Source organism: Equus asinus, chromosome 6 (assembly GCF_041296235.1).
Source record: "Equus asinus isolate D_3611 breed Donkey chromosome 6, EquAss-T2T_v2, whole genome shotgun sequence".
Classification (NCBI taxonomy): Eukaryota; Metazoa; Chordata; class Mammalia; order Perissodactyla; family Equidae; genus Equus; species Equus asinus.
Window position 1 is genome coordinate 56697270 of NC_091795.1, and position 24405 is coordinate 56721674.

Below are 24405 nucleotides of genomic sequence, written 5' to 3' on the forward strand. Positions count from 1 at the left end.
CTGAACAACCTGATTCCAATCCTGAGTACGGCAAGGGAAAGGGAGTGTCACCTGGTGTAAATGGCCTTGGGTGCACGTGAGAAGAGGGGGAGAAGATGGTGAGGGAGGTCTCAGTTCAACTAGGGGTAACAAAAAGCTCCAGTGCCATTTAGCTGTGGAGGCCAGGACCGATGCGTCACGGTAGGCACAGCTTTGGTGGAAGAACTTCCTGAAAATCCACAGCATCCATTGCTGCTTCACTAAGCAAATATGTAAGCAGTATGGAGTCAATACACTCAGATAAAACAGGACAAGTGTATCAGGCATATCTGACCCATGACCTTACACTGGCATCAGCAAACAAGCCCCTGGGCCAAATGTAGCCTGCCATCTGTTTCCGTATGATCAGGGTAAAATAGATTTTACATTTTAAGTGTTTTTTAAAAAAGAGTAACACTGGGCGGCACGTGAAAATTATATGAAGGACATTATATGAACACAGTCATGCTCATTCGTTTACATATTGTCAGTGGCTGCCTCATTTTACACAAGAGCAGAGTTTCAACAGAGAGTATAGCCCACAAAGCCTAAAATATTTACTCTCTCTGGCCCTTTGCAGAAAATGTTTGCCAACCCCTGCCTCACAGCTCAGATTTAGCAAGCTCTCTAACTTTTTCATGAATAAAAGATAAAATTCAGATGCATAGCTGAGAAACATCCCATACTTATTATTCTGTTTGCAGGAGTTTTCAAAGCCGCTGCATCATCCATGCCCAACAGCACAGAGCAGGAACCCAGATGGACCCTCCAAGGTTTCCCGTTAGCTATTTCTCGCTTTGCAATTTCCCTACATAGCGTGCACGCAGGAGAGAAAAACAATAAAGACCCACCGTGCTAGATTTAAAAGCATTTAATGACATAGCATATATTTAACAGATAGGGCAAAAGTGGAGAGGTACAGGTCATACGACTGAGCACCAGGCCTGAGGGACCACCTCCCTGCTCAGGCCCAGCCTCGGAGTTCATTCCTATCAATGCCATTTTGATTGTGCAGTAAGATGAAAATTTGTCATTACAATCGTTACAGTGACAGAGAAATGCACACTATGTATCAAATAGCAAGGTAATGAAGCAAATTATAACACAGTGTGGCAACGCACGAGCAAGTAACCATTAGAGTAACATTACTTTGTCCAGTAAATGCTTCAGTTCCACTTGTACACTTACCAATGATTTAAAGGGTTTATTATACATCTAGTTTTATTATACTTTGTACTAGAATTATCTCAAACATACAATATAATGTATTTCAGCAAAAAAAAATTGAAATTACAGATTATTTAAAACAGTTATCAGTTTTCTATTCCTTCTTGTATCCCGACATTCTGAACCATCGTCGCGGTTGATGCAGAAAAGCCGCATGTCGTGTGTTAGTAAGTGATGCCAGATACAAACGGTTTGGTCTGTAGAGTTAACATGGAGCTGCACTATGGCTGCAGCAGATCTTAATACACGATCTGTTTAATCAAGGTAAGACCCATCGTGGGCACTTCTAATAGTCAAGACTCAAAGAAACCACTGGGAGCAAATGGAAGAGAATGGTGTCAGGAAATTGGTACGTTTCGTCTCTGGTGAGCACAGGAAATATTGTTTAAGCACCGCTGCCCTGCATACCAACAGCACTAGAGGCAGGTTATTTCCAACACAGCCTCACAAAATTGAGGAACAGTTTAAATATTGAGATCTAATCTATAGAATTTCATTAAAAAAAATCTGGTCTGCCCTCTGCACCTCAAACTTTTGTAACTTGGAGATAAAGTGTTTAGGGGTATGTTCCCCACCCCCGCAAGAAATGCTCTATAAATTAAAAAAAAAAAGGAAATCACCACATTGAGGAACATTAGGCACAGAGAGCAATGTGTTGGTTTTGAGCTCGCATGCTGGAATTTCACTGAAAAGGTAAGAGAAGGGCAGGAGATGAAGGAAAGGAGTTCACTTCTTTTTGCCAAAAATGCTGAACCGCTTCTCTTTGTCTTTCTCCTTGTCCTTTTCCCGCTTGCCGGGACTGGACTCGCTGGTGATGGTGACAACGCTGGTGGGCAAGGTCTGTGCCCGGCTAGATGCTGGCGTGCTCTGGGTGCTGGCAGACACCTCGTATTTATCGGAGGAGATGGCGGAGGAGATGGCCTGGATCCATGTGTTCATTTCCTCCTGGACAAATGGGGAGGCACAGGTGAGACTCAACTAAGCGGCTTGGGCAGGAGATGCTCTTGCTCCACCTGGATGACCATACGAGCCTCTGTCGGCTGGAAGGCTAGGGAACAATGCGTCTGGCTGACAGAGGCATCTGGCTAACTGAGGGGTAAGCACTTCCCAAATGAACCTCTGCTTTATCATACGTAGAGTGAACATAGTTCAACTCTCACGAGAATTCAGTTTACAGTCCCTGAAGGTCATCACTCCAGTATATGGTCCTACAAACTTGGAAGAGCTCCATCTGTGGGGTGTCAGGACCCACTCTGAAAAGTTGACTTTCCTTTTTTTCTATTGAAATATATTTGACATATAACATTGTATAAATTTAATAGAAGTTGCTTTCTAAAATTTAAAGCACATGTTGTTTTCTCATCAGTTGACCCTCTCTCCCCTCAAGGTGGAGCACAACCCTGAATGGCTGGTTAAAGGCAGTGGGGTACAGCGAGGAGACTCCTGACTGGGCTTCAGGATCCACGTCTGGCCCTGGGACCACCTCGCTGTGCCTCATATACTGGGAGGGGGTGGGCAAGGTTTCCTCTGTGGACTTCAACGGACCCTGCATTAGCTCTCCTGCCATGGCCAAGGAGACAGGGAAATGACATTCCCTGCCTCCTAGAGACATAAGTGAACACCTTCTAGAGTTAGTGACGGTGAAGACTAGATGACAGAAGCCATCGCTGACCATTACTTATTGAAGAACATCATAAATGAAACTTATCATGCCACAAATACTTGCGAACTCTTAAATATCTGGGAGAAATGAATCTTAGAAACTTACATCATCTTTGGCTTGGAAGAGGTACTCATTGCCATCATTTAGCCTGTAATTTGAAAGAAGAAAGTAAGTCACGATATAACTTAAAAAAAAAAAAATCCCCCAACTCTCCTATCCTATGTGGGATACAAGCAGGCCACAGAATCATACCAGATGGCTCGTCAGAGCTCTGCACACATCACCAACTGTGCCTGTGACCCACACAGGCCCAGCAGTGGCTCCCTGGACTCAAGAAGCCATATAATTGGGCCAGTATAACATACATAGGCAACTCAGTGTTTCAATCCACTGGAAGAATCGAAAAAGTCCCAAACGTATCAACATCTGGCAACGATCACTTGGATCCTGATCACTGCTCTAAACCGAAGTCAAGAGAAATCTCTTTAAAAATTATGAGCCTTTTTGAAATTCTGCTACTGAGCTTGTATCCCCCACATTTAAAAATACCAGAGTTTCTGAACAGATGTACAGAAAAGGTCTCCTAGATTTCTCTTTCCATGTATGTCTCAGAGGGAAAGAAACTGCCCTGGGGAGGCCATCACCGTGACACCAAGAGGTCACTGGCGTGGAGGGCTCAGTCATTCACTCCACCGCTGTCAAGAGGAAGGGGGCGTTGCCAGGGTGGAGGAGGGTAAGTGCTCTTTGCCAATATCCTGACCCTCTGAAGCTGCATCATGGAGTACAAAGGGGGAGGCAGCCAGGGAGCCAGGCTGTCTGCGCCTTGTCTTACAAAATGTAACATGTTCCAAGTCCCGAAGAGCCTGCTCCAGCGCTCGTCAACAGAGCTCAATAAATCACACCATTTGCAATCCTTGGCCTAGTCCAACTGGCACGAGACACACACATCACTGGAGGCCAAAGCTTTTCAGATCTCAAAGCAACAGATCAAATTAGTATTAAACTACTTTAAGTAATGTCCTAACCACTAACATGTTTACTTTTTACATTTTTAAAAGATAAAATGGTTTTTCTGCCCATTTCCAAGCACAAGCAGAACTTCTGAGCCTGGATCCTCTCTGTGGGGAGGTGTATGTGTTCTACAGGGTAGAGACATTTGGAATTAGATGGTTCCAGAGGCATTGGGAACATCTGCTGGGCGAGTCAGGGGAGCACACACACTTCCTGTTTGTCTCCATCTGGCTCCAGGATGACTCATTTAACCCATCTCCAGATAATTCACGAGCAACGAATAGCATCTCCTGGGTCTGGATAAGCTGCAAAAACGGGGAAACTATTTTTCTAAGCTTCTCTTAAATTATGAAATATAACTTGCTCACCTTGTCTGAGGGAACAGGAAGTTCTAGCTTATAAAAACAAAAGCCCCTTTTCCTCAATGTTCAGCTATGCTGTTAACCACAGGGACGCCAGTGACTGGCCACATCCCCAAAGACCCTAACCGAGATGTGTGCCAAACTGGTTTGTCACTTACTGGTTTTTTAAATGGCAGAGAAAGGAACCAACCAACCACAGTGTCTATCTAAGAAAATCAAGGCCCAGAGTGAAAATGAACACGCCCCCACCCGCCGGCAACCACGAAGCAGACAACTCTCACCTGAGCTTGAACACGTGCTTCTTCTTCTTGTAATCAAGGGCCACTTCACAGACGGCTTCTTTCAAACTCACAGGGACCTCGCTGTGGTAGGGAATTCCGGAAGCAGCGGTCTTTGCATCTTTGTAGAAACCCATTTCTTGGTTATTTATGACACAATAAACATTGTGCCAGGACCTGAGCAGTTAAGAAAGGAACGTCAAAGTTCTACACCACACTCCCTTAAAGAGTTAAGAATCTGATTAATATGAAAATGGTCCTCAGACATGGTTTGACCCCTTGTTAAGAGTCCTTCCTAAATCCTACTAAAAATAGACAGTGGCACAAAATTCCTCTGTGGACTCTCGGGACAGCCACATGCTGCTGTGGTGGCAGGCTTCTGAGGGCTACTTCTCTCTCGATATTTGCAGAAAAACATGGTTCCCTCTTCTATTACATACAGGCACTCTTGGCTCTGACGGGAAAGATTTTGTCGGTGTTTGGTACTCTTTGCTGTAGTACCCTCTTGTGGTAAGGGGATACAGGCCAGGCTCCTTCAGTGAAACATGCCTGGCCTTAAGCAGCATTTCCACCTCAGCTCCATTCTTGATGTGGCTTGGCAACCTGACAGGAGGCAGACCCAGGGCCATTAGCACTTAGGAATCTTTGGATCAATTAGAAAAAGGTGGCTTTCCCCCATCATACAGCAAACTATCATAATATACTGATTTTATAAGAACAAGACACTTTACTGCTGCCTGCCTGTATTAACAAATCCATGCTGTCCTCAACACGGATGGCAGCTCTTAGACGGGATTCCCTGGTCTGGTGTACAACCTGCATAACCACATGGTAGCCCCAGGCAGTTTGGTCTGCTGGTTAAGCACACAGGCTGTGGAGTCAGATAAGAGTTTTATCCCAGCTATGCCATTTACTAGGGTTTCTACAGAGAGTAAACTTCCATAAGCTTCCAGAGCCTCAGTCTCCTCAGCTGTAAAATAGAGATAATGGAAGCAGGACTACTGGGAGATGCTGAAGACTGATATGGAGATAAGGCAGGGGGAATGATGAATGTCTTAAAAAATCCCACGAGGAGGAATCCTACAATGAAATCATCTCGCTTTAGGGAAGACTCCGCAACCTCAAACTAGCAGCACTCCTTCTCAGGATGAACTACTAAGGCCTCTTTTTGCTATTTCCATCCACACTTGACTCTTCTCTCAGTGAGTAAGACGCGCTCTACTCCAACTTTCCACTGTCAGTCCTAAGAATCACGTGATGCCCAGGAAGCTACAGAATAAACCAAGGAGATGAACACACACTCCCCTTTCAACTCAAGACCGACCCGCCTCAACCTTTAACAGGCTGACTTCGCATCTTAATGCCCCGGACTTTGCTGTCATTACCTGCTTGAGGCTTTCTTGTTGTGGGCCTCCCACTCGTGCTTCCGATTCAGGAAGCCTTCCATCTGGGCCGAAGGTGTCTCCTGGGCTCTGGCTGGCAAGGTGGCGGCACTCTGGGGCGGGAGGGCAGTCTTGGCTTTGCGGTCGGAGGTGGGGGAGGGGATGGGGCTGGACTCTTTCGAGCTCGTCCTCTGTTCGGCAGCACCGTTGACCATTTCGCTTGTGTCTGCCGTTTCTGCCATCTAGGGACAGCGGAGAGGCCATTCAGCTAACCCCGAGAGCCACGGCAGTGATCACATACGCTCTGACTCGCACACGTGGCTGTGTATAAATGCCTGGCACAGATCGAGGCAGTACAGTAAAACCATTGCACATCCCACAAAGCCAGCTGGACACCAAGGACATTAGAAGGTGGGAATGGATTAATACCCGCCCGTTTATGGGGATATGAGAAAAGCGAAATGCCAGTATGAGTTTTACTGCACTCTGCTCCTCTGATCAATCCATTTTCTCTAATATAACTCAGATCATTTCCTCTTGTGGTTACTTTAAAACAAAAGGACAACGGTAACAATCACACATATTAAATATGAGAGAGTGGACGTTATACAGCAGCCACCTTACAACCAAGGACGCCACCAGAAGGGCTGGAAGTTTAAGCGAAAGGGCATTCACAAACAGATCGATAGACAACTCTATCAGAGCTACACAGCATTCCCCCAAAGTAAGACAAGGAAAGACGTTTCGTTTCTGAAAATGCTCTCTGGCTCTCCTCCCCCTCCCCTCAACACATCGTCATAAACACATGCAGAAATTAGGATGACAATCATGCATTTCGCATCTACCATCCCAGTTAGACTTTGGAACTTAAGAGCTGGAAGGAAATGAGGCAAGTCAACAAACATTGTTTTAACCACATCTGCCGAAGTTGTATCGTGAGTGGGTTGTAGTTTGTGTTAAAGGAGCTGGAAAAGCCAATCACAGTCACTCAACACCACACAGCTATTTACCCCCAAACAAAGACAGAACCAGGGCCTTCCCCATCACGTGTTGGTTGATCACGGTGCCTTGCTGCACTGAGACGAGAAAGCCCAGAGACAGCCAGGCTTCCAGCGGCTCTGACCCTTCAGGCTGGAGACGTCTTCGGGAGCTGTTTCTTCCCAAGCTCATTTATATTGTAACGCTCATGGCTTTTCGGCTTGGGAAATGCAGTAGGGTCTTGATTCATTATCACTTTCAGCCTGTGTACCATCAACTGTGTACCATGAACTGTAGCAGCCCCTGGCTGATATACCCAGGGCGTGGGATTAGCGAGTTACTAAAGCTGGGTGGGTGAGGCTAACGCTTTAGTGGATTACAGACAACCTGCACCCTTCGTACGCGGACAAACATGGAGGTGTCAATGGCACGCTCATTAGATACGTCCCCCATCACTGCTGCCCAGAACCAAAATGACACTGAATTAGCAGCAACAACCTCAACAGGATAAACACTAGACTGGCCACCACTGCTTGAACACTCAGATATGTCAACTCTCAGAACTGGGTCTCTCCCTTTAGGTCTTATCTAAGTGGCTGAGTGGGAGTTACAAGTTTATATTCCATCTGTGCAAACTACCACCATTAGCATCAGAGTTTAGGGTGAGACTAGAGGCTATGCAATTTAAGGGTGTTTTTGACTGCAACCCTTCACCCACATAACAATGTGGAAAGTAGATTCTTAGGGCAAAAAGGCATGGGTGATTATCCTGGCCTTGCAAGTGACAGCCTGTGGACACGTGCTTACGAGCAATAGGCTATTCAAATATTTCTCTCCTTCCTTTCACTTTTAATGGAGAGATGCAGGAGAGAAAAATCACCACCAAAAAACAAAATCCTGAGTCAAAAGACAGTGAGTAGATTTTAAAGTTGACAAATCTGTTCTTCTGATTTCAAGAAACTTCTGATGGGGAGGAAGCAGGAGTTTGGTGTGGAAGGCCTGTGCCAGGTGTGAGTCTAGGGAGACATGAGGTTAGTGTGTCTAGAAACCAGGTTAAAAAAAAATTAGTGCTGCAGGTGGTGCTCGCAAACTGCTAGTGACAGCAATGACCTGGATAGACGAACGTTTACTGGAAAAAGGCTAAAATTTATAGCACTTGGTCGGACTTCAAACATAGGTGAAGACCAGGGGAACCTCTTCTGGGGGAAATTCTGCAGCAAAAATTTTTTTCTTTAGAGTTAGAAGGAAAGAGAAAACCCCAAACCAGTATGCAGAGATAATTAATGTTTATGCAAATGAATTACTAACCAAGAAAACAAGGAAAATAAAAGGAACAAAATGAATTTTAATGGACATGTGCTTAAGCATGCCAACAGACAACACACCACTAGAGACAGACATCAAAGCAAATCATAGTGCTACGACCAGACGGTGGGTACACGAGGATCCACCCCGGCCCCACCCCACGGTGCTTCTCTTGAGCGATTAGTCCAGAGTGCTTTAGTGGCCGGGTACACCTGAGATGTTTAAATCAGGAGGTGAACATAAATGCAACGTGACAACTAGTAGCACAAGAAACACCTGATTGGTTTTCTAAGTGCACGAAGCAATGCTATTTCCAAGTTCATTAACTTGAGTCTCTGCATCATAACTCAAAAGAGTGAAAAGGCTTTTCTTCTTCCGACACAATCCAATCGTAATTAAAAATTTGCTCTGGCAAGCTACAATTTAAAAATCTAGATAAAAACAGGCATGAGAACAAATGCCAAAAACATCACAGCGCTCCTTCCCTGTGTGTTTATGTGGTTCCTTTTTTTTTTTGGTCTTCTGAATACAAAAAGCATAAAATTGGGCATTAGTCCTGATGATATAAAATTTAAACATATATATGGAAACATCACATATATACATATAGATCAGTGACACATATAATTTGGAGCCAGAAACACACGTCAGGGCTCCCTAAAGATCAAAGATGAAGCACTGGTTTTTTTCTAAAACGGATTTTGGTGTATTTAAGGCAGAGACCCAATAATGGTGCACATTACCCCGAGAACATAAGAAGCTTGGCATCTATCTATATACCCATCTACAGTCACAAGTAGATAGATATGTACATAGAAATAAGGAAAAACAAACAAGATGCTACATGATGTTATCCTGACAAAAGAAAAAAAAGACATGCATCATGAAATGAAAAGACAAATTAGACTTAACTCATGGAGAACACATATCAATACAGGTTTCTAATTCCACTAACATCTAAATATGGCAAATGAGCAAGTGAACGTCCCACAAGGCTTTGATGTAATATGGATTTGGTTTTGTCTTTACGAGTACCAGGAAATCACCTCTTTCATTAACTTCTATTCCTAAGGAATAGAATTTCTGTGAAAACATTTTCAACCCCTGCTGGTGGTCTGATAAATCCCAACCTAAAAGACTCCTTACTAGAGAACTCCACAGAGAGTCCCAAGAAATGAAAAACGAATCAGAAGATCCGTACACACGGCGGAGACATACAACAGAGTTTCTGTCTACAGAGACTCTAAAATTTCTTCGGAAGCCAGGAGGCACGCAACTGCTCCCAGGGTGGTCCACCAAGCACATCCTTCAAGTAACCAGGGTGAACCAGAATGGCTTTTGTTCCATTTGTTTGAAAAATTTAAATAGTTTGACACCCTGAAGTCATCAACTGAATGGAGAGGCCTGGAAGTCTGGTAGGCAGGCCTCTGACAGATGCTGGCAACAGCTGTCACCTGCCACGTCCCTTGTCCCAGCGGTGCTGACCGTGACCACGACAAAGGTGGCAGCAGCAGTCAGTGGGCATTTTATTCCCGAGGCTGGCTGCATTATCTGCTGCAAAGAAGCCTAGAATCCTCAATTCAGGACTTGGCAGAAAAAAATAAAGGAGGAGCTGGTTTGCAAAGAGTAATAAATGATCTGCAGATCTCAAAACGTTTGAGATTCTACGCCTAAACATTAAAACACCTTCCCAAGTAGATTCACCTTCCCTTTCTTTGTCATTGTTGATGAATGAATGCAGCCTGAATGGAATGTTACTCAGCTGACTTTAGCTTGTAACCTTAACATTTCAAGTCTCCCTCCTCATACCCCAGTCTTCCTAGTTACGAGTAAACTAGTGCAGGTTAATAAAGGGGCTATGTACAGCGCAGTACTGTACCCTGTTAGTATAACTGGATGTGTCGTACCTGTCGGATTCTAGTTCTCTTCTTCATTTTGCTGTAATCTCATTTAATTTCAATTACTCATGTAAGGTTTTCGCTGTAAAATCTTAATAAAGTAAAAAGCTCACAATAAATAAACAAAAAATAAGCATGTTGCTTTACGGCAACTGAGCATCCATCAGTTAAAAGACTCAAATAAACATGAATTAAATGCAAACAAATATGAAACCAAGGAAGTCTATGAATTAAGTAAAATTTTAACACCGTGGGTGAAGTGGAAGCCAAAAGGTCAAATCAACAGGATTTGGAAAGAATGGTTCTTGACAAATGGTAGTGAACTTCACAGTCCAGACCACGGCTGGTCACTGGCTGTCCGTCTGCTATTAAAGTTTTTGTAGTTTTGGTAGGTTTGAGAGCGATAACTAACCCGTGGAGATCCCTGTTCAGCCGGCAAACCATTCTGGGAAACTTGCTCTCCTTTGGAAGTATCCCTGTTAGGCAAAGGGGGAAAGAAGACAGGAGGAGAGGGAGGGAGGGAGAGGAAGGAAGAAGAAAAGAGGAGAAAGAGAAAAATGGTAAGAGAGGATGGGTGAGAACATCAATTTTATTACAGGTTTTCTCTCAGAAAAACATACACAACCTTCTTCTACATAATACAACTTTTATATTAAAAAAAAAACCTTTCCAGGTGTTTCAGACGCTAGCTAGAGAATAAGACTACAGGCACGCCCCTCCCCGCATGCAGGCAGCATGAGTGGCTGTCAGGGAGCTCTTAGCACAGCAAAATAACTAGCCTTTCAGAAATAGAGAATAACTTCTGTCCTTCATGTGATGCCACAAAGAACTTTCAAAAAGCATCACCACAAAATCACTGGCCTGAAATCTAGGTGGTTCCCTCCATCCATTTAATAGCATGGAAATTCTGAGTGCGTGTGAGTGTACACACACACGCGTGCTTGTGCAGTAGAGAGGGTGCTGTCTACATTCCACTCCTGCCGCCTGCACAGCAATGTGACCGTGGACAAGTCAGTGTTCTCAGATGTTACCCAGGGATGACCATACAGATTCTAAATATTCTACAGAAGAATTAAGCGGAAGGGCATGTGGCTAGGCCTAGTGAAGCACAAGCTTAGACAGACGCCCCCAGACCTCACTCGTCCCTGCAGCTCAGGTTCCAGTAGCGCCACTGCCTGCCACTCACCACTGCTGCTGGGACTCGGCCTCCTCGGAAGCCCTCGTGCTTGGCTCAGGAGAAGGCGGCCGCCTCTTCCTCTCCTCTTCCTCTTGCTGTCTGCGCACTTCCAGTAACTCCAACTGAGGGAGAACACAGTGATGTTCAGCAGAGCCCCAAACTCTCTCTTTTAAGGAAAGGGCTCTAGACGAACCCAGGAAGTCTTCTTGTCCGAGTTTTCCACACTGGATCATACTGGACAACTAGAAGCTCTAACACCCTAAGCAAAATGGCACTAAGGTGACAGGAACTGCAGCTACAACCCCGAAACTACAAGAAACAGAGGTGTGAGTGATGAAACAGGTCTATTCCATGGGCTGGTAGATCCCTATCAGTCGTTTGTGTGGCCCCTAGGACACCGGGTTTAATTTCTAAGTGAACTATGCCGCTATCAACTCGGCTCAGGAAGAAAGAACCTGAGCATGCGGCTCTGTGCTGGACCTCCCATCAGAGCTCAGACAAACTCCACTGAGACAGGGCTGCAGGAATTCTCAAGGAAGCTTCCTGTGCTGTGGTAAGAATTTGTGATCAGCCAAATGTGGGCAGAAGAGGTGATCAGGCAACGGGAGAATTTTCAATGGTCTAGGATCAAGCTATGACTTGACGGGAACTCTAATCCTGAAATTCTAAACAGAATTAAAAGGCTATGCTCCCTAGAAACAAAGCTTCTATTAGATATGGGAGGAAAAGCAGATCCGAAGAGAAAAGCAAAGCCCAATCAATTGACTCCCAGGCAGGACACTATGATAAGTGATCCAAAATCAAGATGCCCAGGATGTGACTGAGGGGCTGGGAGCCCTGGACAGTCACCCAGGTGCTGTGCCAAGAGAGCCACCCATTTCAGGAAGAAAACAGAGTAGTAATGTGAATTCCCTGGTCTAGGAGGCAGGCAGAAAGAAGAGGCTGTCTATAAGAACGAAGAGGCCGAGTGTCCGGCGTCCAGCGGCCACTTACCGTCGTCAGCCTTTCCAGGGCAGAGAACCTCTCGTCCCAGGTTGCTGCAGACTTTTCAAAAGCCTCATGGCGCTTGATGAGCTTCTCCACCTCGTCCACACTCTGGCCTATTTCTCTGCTGGATAGGTATGGCTCCTGTCCGAGCAGCCAAGCCTCGGCCACACTGGCGTCCCTTGAGAACTGATGGACCTCCAAAACTGCACAGGGTACCAAGAGTGAGGGCTCGTGAGCAGTGGGATGTGGCAGTAAGGGATGGCACTGCCCTCTGGTGGCAGCTGCCTGCACAACTAGTTTATAGTCTAGTGTCGATCAGTGCTGTCCAACATAAACGTAATGTGAGCTACAAATGCAACTTTAACTTTTCCAGCAGCCACATTAAAAATAAACAGGTAAAAGTAATTTCAAAAGCACATTGTAGACAACATGATATATCAAACTGTTATCAATGCAACATGTAATCAGTATAAAAAATTATTGAGATGTTTCATTCTTTTTTCTTCCATCTTTGAAATCTGATGTGTATTTTATCCTTAAAGCACATCTCAATTTGGACTGGACACATTTCAAGTTCTCAGGAGCCACATGTAGACAGTGACTTCCAGACTGGACAACGCAGGCCGAGAGGGTGTGCTCTGCTCACTCAGCCCACTTCCATGAAGTAAGCCTCAGAATCCTGCAGGAATTCACAAGCCACGTAACAACCAGATCACGTTGATGGAGCAGGCATTCTTAAACCACTCTTTATGGGGTGCTGGTCCTATGTTTTATTTTGTGGAGTTGAGAGGGAGGGAAGGATGTGGGGAACACTGCAGAAAATGGCGACAATAGGGGCCAAGGCTTTTGCTTTATTCGTCCTGTGCCTCCACATGTGAGGAAGCAGCATGGCTTCCACTGGTTATGAGAAGGCCAGTCAGAAGCGGCTTCGCACTGTGGCTAACACGAATTTTCACTGCATCTCAAGCAGCAGTGCTGGGGGTCATTCAGATAAGAAATGGACTGCAGGCAGCATCAGTAACCCCAGGAACTGCCAGTTGTCTCTTTTCATCACCCTGGTGGCCCCCAACATTGCCATGAGATGATGCCACCATTGCACCAGGGACTGTCACCTCATTCTGTACACCCAGCATTCACCTGGTGCCTAGTTCACAGTGGGGGTACTAGGGGTTTTGCTGAGCTGTGCCTGCCCAGGGATTCTTAAAATTTATAGACCAAATCTTCATCCAAAGAATTGTCAAGAGTGGGATTTCTTTTCAAAAAGGGCTGTGGGCCCAAAAGAGTAACGTGCTTTCACTAGGTAAAAACACACCTTTAAGATCGTTTCTAGTAGGCACCCTTGGTGTCTGAGTATATGGTTACAACACAAGGACAGAGCCCAGAGCCCCAAACACAGAATGGCAAAGATGGCAAATAACACTTGAGTTGGCCTACCACTTTCAGCATTCATACCGATTATTAAGCACTATCCCCAATACTGCAAATTATAAACTCTGTGTTAGCTCACATGTTCCTTTATAAGATTAAAAATAGAATCTACCTCAGAGGGTCATCGTGGAGAATAAATACAGAAAAATAGATAAAACACTTAGAGGAATGCCCATTTCACTGCAAAACCTCGATATTTGTTACCTTTTACTTTGTTATCAATCTTCTACTAAGAGCACCAAATATAAGACCTAATCAGGCCACCTTTCCAGCTTCTTGACTCTGCAGTAATAATTCTTCTTAAAGACAAGTGGAGGAGAAGGCTTTTACCCACACTCTCCCAGAGGGACACGAAATTCTCTCATCCCATGCTGCTCCTTAAGAGCATCCAAATCCCACTTCCGACACTGAGATCAGTCATGGGAAGAAGAATAAAGAATATGCCACAGGAAACTACTTAAAAATATTTAGCATGAAAGTGTGAAATAGGGCATTAAAAAAGAAGCATTTAGAACTCCTAAAATCATTAAGTGATAACATCACATCAAATCGATTAAAGCAGGAAAATAAACTTGCGTACTTTCAATGGACCCCCAAAGAGAGTAAAAAGATTAAGTACGTCCTTACTCAGTCTTAACCATTCCCATCGGTCTTCCCACTTGTCAATCATTTCTTTTCTCTTTTCTGTCAACTGCAGTAACTTTTCCTTGATCTGTGAGAAAAGAAGGACCACGAGGACATCTTAATAGAATGTACCACATCCTCCTAGCCTTCCCCTTGATAAGCCACTTCATGTAAGAAAAATACATTTTCTGTGGAGACCACCACTAAACCAGGAAATATCTAAGGACTGCTCAGTCTATCTGTGTACTGGGATAAGAGAGAAAAGCATGGCAACCTTCCTTCCAGAAGGGGCTGAGAGGAAGGCTGGGCTCCACTGAAAGCAGCTTTGTCGTGAGGAGGCCAACAACGCACTGAGCCCCCTCTGGACTCGGGGGCTCCCTTCAGCGAGCCCGCTAAGGAAGAGAGGGCCAGCAAGAGGGGCAAAGCCCTGACCTCTCTGAGAGAACACTGAATCCCCTGAAGGGGCCACACACTGACTAACCACTTACCTCTTTACTACCACGGCCCTAACTGGAACTAGCAACCATCCACTAAAGAGCAAACTGATCTAGGGCACATGTGACAGAGAAGGGGTGGCACCTAGGAAGGTGGGAGGATGAAACCTGCACCTGGGGCATCAACAATTGTCTTCTGTGCCAGGGATCAACTGGCTCTGTGCCAAGAGTCTTGCATAAGTTGTCTTACTCTACACACAAAGGAAAGAAGGCGTTCCAAAATATATGTATCTGTGTATGTGTGTATGAATGCAAATAGCTATTTCTTTCTGTATGTATGTGCATACACACACATATAGACACACTTCACTAAATAAAATCAATGTACATGTGAACACCAGCTGTGTGCATCCCAGGGCCCCTAAGCAAAGCAGCATCCTACCTCCTCGGATGCGTAGTGCTTTCTTGCCAGCAGGGATTTCCCAAGTTCAATGCAGGTTGTGAAGCTGTCATTACGGGCATCAATTTCAGCTTTGATACCTTGATGATTGTTCATTAATAATTCAACAGATGACACATCCCTAAAATTAGACAAATAATACCTCCTTTAGGAGATCAAGCTTTTCAAACAAATGTGTAGGTTTCAAAACACGTAACTAATTTGAAGGCACTATTCACCGGCACAATTTGCCTTTCAGTTCTGATTCACAGTCTGAGCTCAGGCTGGGTCACTGGAGCTGAGGCACAATGACAGTCTAATTCAGGATCAGCTATGCAACCTAACAGTAAGAATAAGGCTACCCTCATTTTTGTGGTGCACGCCTGAATAATTTAAAATGGTTGCTTGGCAGGTGCCAGAAAAACCATTCGATTTCTGTTCAAACTTATACTTTGAAATGCAATTCAGACTATTTTCGAGAAGGTACAGAGGCAATAACAGGCATCCCCGATCATACACCAATGAGTTAGCTGTCCAAGGTTCAGGAGATGCGTGTTCCAGAGAGCAGCTGACACCACCCCCTTCTTTAGACATGAAGAGACACAGCATAGGAACTAGCTTAGAAATCAATAATTGGTAGAGCTGAGAGAGCTTCTCACGGATCAAACCTACGAACTAAAAAGTCTTGATTTAGGAAATACAGTTGTTTTACATATATATGTAGTTATAAAAATATTTCTTCTTTTGGAGCATAGTTCATTTCTCAGTTACAGCAGGGGCTGGGGCTGGCAGGAGTGAACTGGGGGTTGTATATGTGCTGCTTGGTCATCTATTAGCTTCTCTTAGCTGCTCTGCATGAAACATAGCCAAAGAGAAGATATAGAACGAATAGCAAATAATAATCTCAAGATGCCATTACAGTGGATGTTGAGGGTTAAGAGACACCCTTAAGTAACGTGTATGAAAACGGATAAAGAGGTTTTTAATCTAATAGAGAAAAAGAACACAGAAAAGCCATCTTATTCCAATGGTGAGGTAGAGCTGGTTATGTCCAAGGTATGAGGTCACAGACAAAGGCAGGAGGGCCGGGGTGAGCGTGGAACACGGGGGCAGGGTAGGGTGAGAAACACGGAGGGCGTGACAACACTGGGTCCCTCATTCCTTGGTAACCACGCGCAGCAGACTGGAGCAGTGGTGGCTCCCCAAAAACTCCTCCCCACCCCTGCTCTGGTCTTGAAACTCTCAGGTAAGGCCCCCAGTTCTCTCTGGAAGATCCCTTCTACACATTAACCGGGGTCAACTAGCCAGATTTCCTCCTGCCCAGGAGGCCAGGAGTGTTACCTTGGCTTCTCCTGGGCTTCGATTTGCCGGATGACATCCTCCATCCATAGCATGAGGTCACGCACCATGCTGAAGAAGCGGAACTTGTCCCCTGTGTCCACCAGCCGCACCCTGCGGCCCTCACAAGCATCCAGCAGGGCCTTCCAGGCTTCCAGAACCTCATTCTCTCGCTTCTGGATGTCATCAGCCTTGTCACCCGCATAGGCTGCCTGGAGGCGGGCCGCATCCTCCTGCAGTTGCCTCACCTGCAGAGCCACGGGGAGACGAGCCAGGTGAGAGGGCTGGGCCTTCTCTCCATCGCCCCACCACTCCCTTCACGCACATCACACGCTGTCTGCTTATGCACTAACTGAAGAACCAAGTCCAAATGGATCCCTTGTCCCCCAAGAAGCTCACAATTCCATCAGGGAGATCTAACTCACAAAACCCCAAGTTTACTATAAACGTATTGCACTACATCATTAAGTTCTACATGAACAATAAAACAAATGAAATGCTGCAGGAATGCAGGTGGGAGACTTTGCTGAGGAAAGGGCCCCTGGAGGTGGCCTGGGATATACAGACAGAACAGAAATCACATGGTACATATCCAGACATAGTTTATTAAAACAATAAACACCTAATCTGCTCCTTTAGGGTAAACATGATGTTTTTATCATGAACAAGAAACCGTCATGAAGAACACATTTTGAAAATGCCTTTTCCACTGCTATGTGATGTTGCTGAAAACAATACACGTATCATGTGTAAAGAGCTCTCACAATGGGAGAATTCAACTTGAAAAACATAAAAATGCAGCATCTAACGTAGCTGAAAAAACTGACTGATATTTAACAAGGTAAAATTTTAACCAGCCAAATTTCAAATTTCAAATTTCAAAAACTGCATCATAAGGAAATGCAAATAGGTCTTATGGAAAGATGTTAAAAGGAGATACTGTAATTTTTCATCTAGTAGATAGTTGGCAAAAATTCAAGTTAGACAATTTATCTGCCAGTGAGCTGATTCACTGTTGGGAGGACAATAGGTTACAGCTCCTACAGAACGCATGGGCAGCGCCCATCAAAATTACAAATGCATGTACCTTCTGATTTTATGACCTCACTTTGGGGAATTTATCCTATATACATTCTTGCACATTTAGGAAATTAAACACACATAAGGTTATTTATTGCAGCATCGTCTATAAAAGCAGAAGACTGAAAATAAAGTACATACCCATCAGTGAGGGACTGGTTAAATTAATGATGGCACACCCATACGAGAGGCCCCTATGCAGTCATGGAAAAGAATGAGGGAGGGCTCTGTATTCTCATATGAACAGTACCCCAAGATAACAGCTAAACGGAAAAAGCAAAGCACAGACAGTCTACTTTCTGTGTAAAAAGGGGGAAAAAACAAGAATAGGCTTCACTTTTTTTGGGGGTGGGAGGTAGGGGGAAAATATGCCCTTGTAACAGAAACTAATAACTGTGGGTATTTTATACTTTTAAATTTCCTTCTATGTTTTATGTATAGAAAATACATATTAGTAGTACCATACATGTATACAACGTCTAATTACAAACATACACACGTGGGGAAACGTACACTCAGTCTTCATTTACTGATGGGTTGTGTGATCACTGTCTGCAGACAGTCATCCTGGATGATGAGAGCTTTCAGATGTCTGCGAGGGGAGTACGCGGGCAAACACCATGTAGGGAGGTTTAGGTGGGGTGAGAGGGGATGAGGATGAACAACATAGGGCTTGGGGGGAGGTAAACTACTGACCCCGATCACGAATGGTGGCAAGACAGGCTGATACAAGAGTTAAAAGGCCAGGGAGGAAACGCCACTGGCTTTTAGGAGCCTGTACCGAGAGCCTCCCCTTCTGCTCTAATAACCTGGACTGGGCCAATGACTGCAGAAGGGGCACACAGACTCTTACAGCTGTAAAAGGCACAAGCCCAGTCGGGACCATGAGGTGGAGATGGGCAGGCTTTGAGGGAGTACATCTCTGTCCTGGATGTGACTAGATCCTCCATGGGCTCCCTCATCTCTCTGAGCCTCACAAGGTGAAGGGATTTCATTAAAAAATGAGGGAGCAATTCCATCATCTCTGGAATCTCTTTAAGTTCCAAAAGTAAACGATTTTACAGGATCAGAGGAAAGACCTGCTGTCAGGCAGGTGTGTTCTGTCTCTAAGCATTCCAAAAGTTCCCCTAAGCTTTTTTGTTATAACAACAGAGAACACTCATGGAGCTCTTGCTGTGGCATACGTTTTGCAAACAACATCTCAGTCCTCAAAGCGTTATGGAACTGAAGCTTAGAGGGATAAATTAAACTTGCCACAGGCTCCACTTCAACCAGGGTCTGCCCTTCTCCTGCAGCCTTGTGCTAACCACCATCAGACCGCATCTTGATGGATCCTTACACATTCATATTATACTCCTGGACCTTAGGTGCAATGAAAGCCACTGAACATGAAGCCAACAAGCTTTTGGATGGCAAGTTTTCAGAGCACAGGAGGACACCAGTTCTGAAGGAAAGACTGGAAAGGTTCATGGTGAGCACCTTTAAATTCTGCTTGATGCAGACCCTTAGCCACTCCATGTATCTCTCTTAAATATTCCCTAGACACCTTCTACCTCCTCAGTGGAAAAGTTGAAGCCACTTAATCTGAATAAAGCTCCAACTGTCAACAAGGTCCCTCTGGTTCTAGAAGGGGCAAATTAAGGGGAAGTGAGAAGACAAAGGCGGTAAGGGTGGTCTCTTCACAGAAAAAATCCCAAAGCACACCAAAGAATGGTGAGGCTGATGCACTCTAGCGGAGGTCAGCCCACAGTCAAATGTGAGCTGTCTGCTTTTATAAACAAAGATTTACCGGCACACAGCTATGCCTCTTTATTTTTCTACTGTCTGTGGTTGCTTTATGCTACCAAGGCAGAGCTGAGAAGCTGCAACAGGGATCATTATGCCCTACAAAGCCAAAAATATTTACTACGTGGGCTTCTACAGAAGTTCCCCTGCACTAGATTATCAAAGTGCTCCTAACAGACAAGAACAAAACTCCTAATAAACTCAGGGCTGGTTATCTTTAATAAAACTGACTCTTCTCCGGGACCGTGAAATTTAGGGGAGGAAAAAAAAAAGATGCAATTTATTTTTCATCTAAAAGACATAAGACCTTCATTGCAGCATTTATACACAATAGCCAAGACTTGGAAGCAATCTAGGTGCCCATCAAGGGATGAATGGATAAAGAAGATGTGGTATTTATACACGATGGAATACTCTCAGCCATAAGAAATGATGAAATCTGGCCACTTGTGACAACATGGATGGACCTTGAGGGTATCATGCTGAGTGAAATAAGACAGAGAGAGAAAGTCAAATACCATATGATCTCACTCACAAGTAGAAGATAAAAACAACAACAAAGAATCACATAGCATTGGAGATTGGATTGGTGGTTACCATAGGAGAAGGGGGGAGGGCAAAAGGGGTGATTAGGCTCACATGTGAGGGGATGGACTATAATTAGTTTTTGGGTGGTGACCATGATGTAACCTACACAGAATTCGAAATATATTATGATGTACATCTGAAAGCTATAAAACTTTATAATCCAATGTTACTGCAATTAAAAAAATAAATAAATTTAAAAATAAATAAATAAAAGACATAAGACTAAACAAGAAACTGCACAGAGAGTGAACTAGAGAGTAATTATACTGCAGATTCTTACTGTTACATTATTAACAGTTTCCTAAACATCTTTTAAAGAAAGCCTAAGTGTTAGCCATTCTATACTAGGGGGAAAAAGACCAGGGACATTAAAACAGAATCGTGTTTTCCGTCTTTCTGGAAATATAATTCAGACCCTGGTTGATGCAAAATAAACAGGTGTTATTTTGGAAATTATTCTGGATGGTATGCTAACGTAATACGAATTCTTGTTGAGAAGATTGTAACTCGCAAATGTTTGTGTGAGCATCTGGTTTATTTTAATCACGGGGACGTCCATCTAACAATGTCTGCAAATGTGGCAAACGTAGAACTTTACGGTCTAAGATCTCCCAAATGGAACATTCTAACACTGTGTGTGTGTGTGCGTGTAATTTGGGCAATTCTTAGAGGCAATTCCTTTGAGGAGGTAAGGAATGAAGAGAGATCCTCAGAGACACACAAAGACACTGTATGAAAGAAAACCTCCCCACCACCTGCGTGCGGCACCCCCACCCACCTGCGTGCCCAGAGCCTGGATGTCATGCTCAAAAGTAGTGTGCATTCTCTGTAAGGTCTCCACTGTGTTCTGATCTCTCCCAAGCTCCTCGGGGAGTTTCTTGTGTTTGTCCTGGATGCGCCCAAAGATCTCCTTCGCATCATGGTAAAACTTATGCAGTTCATAGGAGGCAGCCAGAATCTGTGTTCTTGTGTCAATGAGCTCCAGGAGGTCAGCCCAGGCTTCGTTGAGCCCGTCCTTCCACTCGGCGATGGTGGCGGCATCTGAGTGCCCAGAGTTGATGAGTTCATCTGCCATGTGATTGACCGTATCCACACGCTCCTGCCCAATGTTCCCTGTGTCTCGGGCAAATTCCCGGAATCGTTCTTGTAACATCTGACACGGGGATGAGTGGAAAGAAATCAGTGAGACTACTGTTTCTTGATCATGTGAAGGTTCTTTGAAAACAAACGAGTAATATGCATGACTCAACAACAGATCTTAGCTCTAAGACCTCTCTCATCAATCAAGCTTCCTTCTTGTTCACTGTAGCAGAGTAAGGCACTGGCTCCATCTCATTTCACTAGTACAGAAGGGAGCACAGCAAGGTTAAACAGATTAATCTAAGTCAACGTAGCCTGGTGATAAAAATGCTGAGTTGAAACTAAACCCCATGACCTTTGATTCAAGTCCAGGGTGTTTTATGTGCTCACAGACAAGGAATGCAAATGGCCTTCCATACCCACTGCTCATTGCACAACCACTCACGCTCTGCCCAGAGTAACTTGCCGTGACATGCTCGTAGTCCTGCCCCAATTCATGTGATCCTGCGACCACCTCCCTCTCGGCGATCCACTGCTCCAGGTCATCCACCTCACGGTTGAGCTGGAACAGCCTGTGCCTCTCGTCCAGTTTGCCTCTCCTCTCTTCGGCAAGGTCTTTCAGGCCAGCATACAGCTTATCCACTTTGGACTGTCGCATGCTAATGCGCTCACTGAAAAAGGGGAGGTGTGGGGAAAAGGACCTGAAATGTCAAACGTTCTTCATGGAGAAAACAAATGAGGTGGAAATGCCAAGAGAGCATCTTATATAAAATTTCTCAAAGGAAACTTCTAGTTAACCAATTTAGCCTAAAAAAGAAAACTCTGAAATTTGACCTCAACTTCAAGCAACAAAGAGACAACATGTAAAAACACACTAATTAAGGCCGAAGGCCATCCTGACTGCAATGATGGAAGGAGGGGAGAGAAACCCTAGCTATCTGTACTGCTGGCTCTGTAAGTCAGGATTTCCTCTGATCTTAAAAGTTAATGCAAAATCCAGAAGCCGCCTTCCACTCTCAGGTACCAAGCTGCTGAAGGGACAAAGATATCCCATTACCTTTACCTTCTCTGGGCTGTATGTTCCCCCTGCCTGGAGGGCAGACCCTGTTGCCCCCCTTTCGTGGATCCTGGGAGTGCTGCATCCGCCTCCCTCCAAACTCTCCTCAGAATGACTGTCTCTTAATAGGAAACCAAAGAAAGAAGGTCTTGTTGATGCCTGTCCCTGTAGACTGGGAAGGCCACTTTCCTGGGAATCCTGGTCATGAACACCTGAAGGACCTGCTACACCAACACCGTTGACCTCATCCTCAACTTGCCTTGGTCAATGCACAAAGCCGATCCCTTTCCTTCCTGAGTCACAAAAGGCAGTTACGTAGAAAGCCTAAAATAACTGCCATTGAAGTTAGTGTGTGAGCCTGATACATGGGGAGTGTGACACACACACCTCTTTTTTTTATTCCTAAGGTGTTCTAAGGACTTGATGTATAAGAGTTAGGAGGTGGTATCACTTTGTTCTTCCCAGGAGCTGGTTTTATAGGTCCGTGTATTCTTGTCTACCACTCCTCTTAAAACTAATAATGACTTTCCTAAACTGGATGACTTTTTCAACCCAAGGATAGGTGCTTTGATAACCTGTGTCTGCACAACTCAATCTGTACTTTTGACTCACAACACCAATAACCTCGCAAAAAGGCCGTGACCAACAGGAAATACTTAACCCACAAGTGCTATTTCCTAACAGAACAGCTCACCCCTCCTATTTAGCACAGGCTCATTGGATCTGTTTTAAAAATGCTTTCCAAAGACCTACATTAGCAGTTACTCAAGATGAATGCTACTGTTTCCTTTGGATGAGTCAGAGCAAGAGGCCGTTATTGGGAGGAACTGATAGGCCAGTCTCATCTTTACATAATGACACTCACTTTTCAGGATGGCCGTCAGCCACCAGGGCCCGGCTGGTCTTCGAGAGCTGATGCACTGTCTCTGCATAGTCCTCCACAGCTTGTTCCAAGATCTGGTGCTTCTTCAACATGGAGACGGCACTCTGCTCATCCTGCAAAGAGAGGTGACTGTCATGACCACAGATATCCCCTCCAACCCAATGCACCTTAAAGAGAGACGGGCTGACAGCATGTGCGGTAGGAGAAAAAATCATCAGAAAGAAAATAACCACAAATGTGATAAAGACAGTGGAACACAGAAACATTTTAAGAGCGTCAATATGGACTACACTGTGGGAGCCTTCAGTGAAAGATGAACATGAGGATAATACAGAATGACTAAGACCCCTCTGAGGTACAGAGTAAAGCCCAGGCGGACCCAGCACATCCTCGCTGGCTGAAACTCTTCACAGTCTAACAAATATGTAGATAACAGCATTCTGGAACCCTTAAATACTTCCAAATTGTCTCAAAAGCATCTTGTATGTTGCAAAGTTTAGGTAATCCTATAACTAGAGAGAGCAAGGAGGACTCTGGCAAATTTCTATTAAAAAAAAAAAAGAAAAGGCAAGATGATCCCAGTCTTAATGACATACCAGGATTCACATAAGAAAATTCTGTGTCAAGGAGAAATAGCCAGATTCCAGGCTCCTTTATGCACCACGATGCCCCCATGATAACACTCAAAGGCAACAATACAATGTTTCACAAGGACACAGCCACCAGCAGAAAACAAGCTTGGAGGCTGAGGCTCTTCTGGGGCAGGGATGGGCCTCCACCTCGTTTTGTGGAGGGCCGGAACCCTCTCTCACCTTGGCCTTCTCCTCAGACATCATGTATAGCTCCTGCTCGCTCATCCATGCCTCCGCCTCAGCCGCGTCAAAGTAGTACTGCTGGGCCCTGTGTGCTTCCTCGAGCCGCCTGTGGCGATTCTCCGTCTCCTCGATGAGGCAGCCCCACTGCTCCTTCAGGTCAGCGAGCCTCTGCCGGATGGCCTCCGCACTGAGGCTGCTGCTGTCAGTGACGATGTTTTGGCTCCTCTCAAAGATGTCATCAATGCGAGGCTGGTGCCCCTGGATTTCTTTCTGAAGGGTCTATGGGAGCAGGCAACACAAACGAGAGGCTTGCTCAACTGCAACAGCGTGCTGTTTATGCCAAGCCATGAGGGCCAAGGAGAAATTGCAAGCCTTCAAAGCTCTCTCGCATTCTCTGTTTTGTAATTTGGAGCAATTACTTATCAGACCGAGTTGGCCTGAATAGAAACTTACCTGATTTTTCTTTATTAACAGCTGCACAGTCTGGAGGTTGTGGCCATGATCTCTGGAAGTTGCCAAAGGCATCCTCTCTCCAACCCACAACTGGAAAGAATTATAAACAGGTGAT

The 24405-nt window shown here is 44.9% G+C and overlaps 1 protein-coding gene across 5 annotated transcripts in view; it reads right to left on the reverse strand.

The window, feature by feature from the left end:
- Positions 1-874: 874 nt before the first annotated feature.
- SPTBN1 (spectrin beta, non-erythrocytic 1) overlaps positions 875-24405 on the reverse strand; it is a 187056-nt gene continuing 163525 nt past the window's right edge. For 4 of the 5 annotated variants that reach the window (XM_044772441.2, XM_044772443.2, XM_070512100.1 and 1 more), the window contains 15 exons: positions 24291-24380; positions 23835-24116; positions 23005-23135; positions 21549-21753; positions 20781-21155; positions 16553-16797; positions 15215-15353; positions 14342-14426; positions 12293-12489; positions 11309-11421; positions 10535-10598; positions 5945-6183; positions 4563-4736; positions 3014-3056; positions 875-2190 (listed from right to left, as the gene is read on the reverse strand). In XM_044772441.2, the coding sequence (XP_044628376.1) occupies positions 1972-2190; positions 3014-3056; positions 4563-4736; positions 5945-6183; positions 10535-10598; positions 11309-11421; positions 12293-12489; positions 14342-14426; positions 15215-15353; positions 16553-16797; positions 20781-21155; positions 21549-21753; positions 23005-23135; positions 23835-24116; positions 24291-24380 (2601 nt within the window). In that variant the 3' untranslated portion in view covers positions 875-1971. Of the gene's footprint in view, positions 2191-3013; positions 3057-4562; positions 4737-5944; positions 6184-6951; positions 9080-10534; positions 10599-11308; positions 11422-12292; positions 12490-14341; positions 14427-15214; positions 15354-16552; positions 16798-20780; positions 21156-21548; positions 21754-23004; positions 23136-23834; positions 24117-24290; positions 24381-24405 lie in introns of all 5 variants that reach the window. The other variant, XR_011504031.1, reaches the window with a different exon arrangement.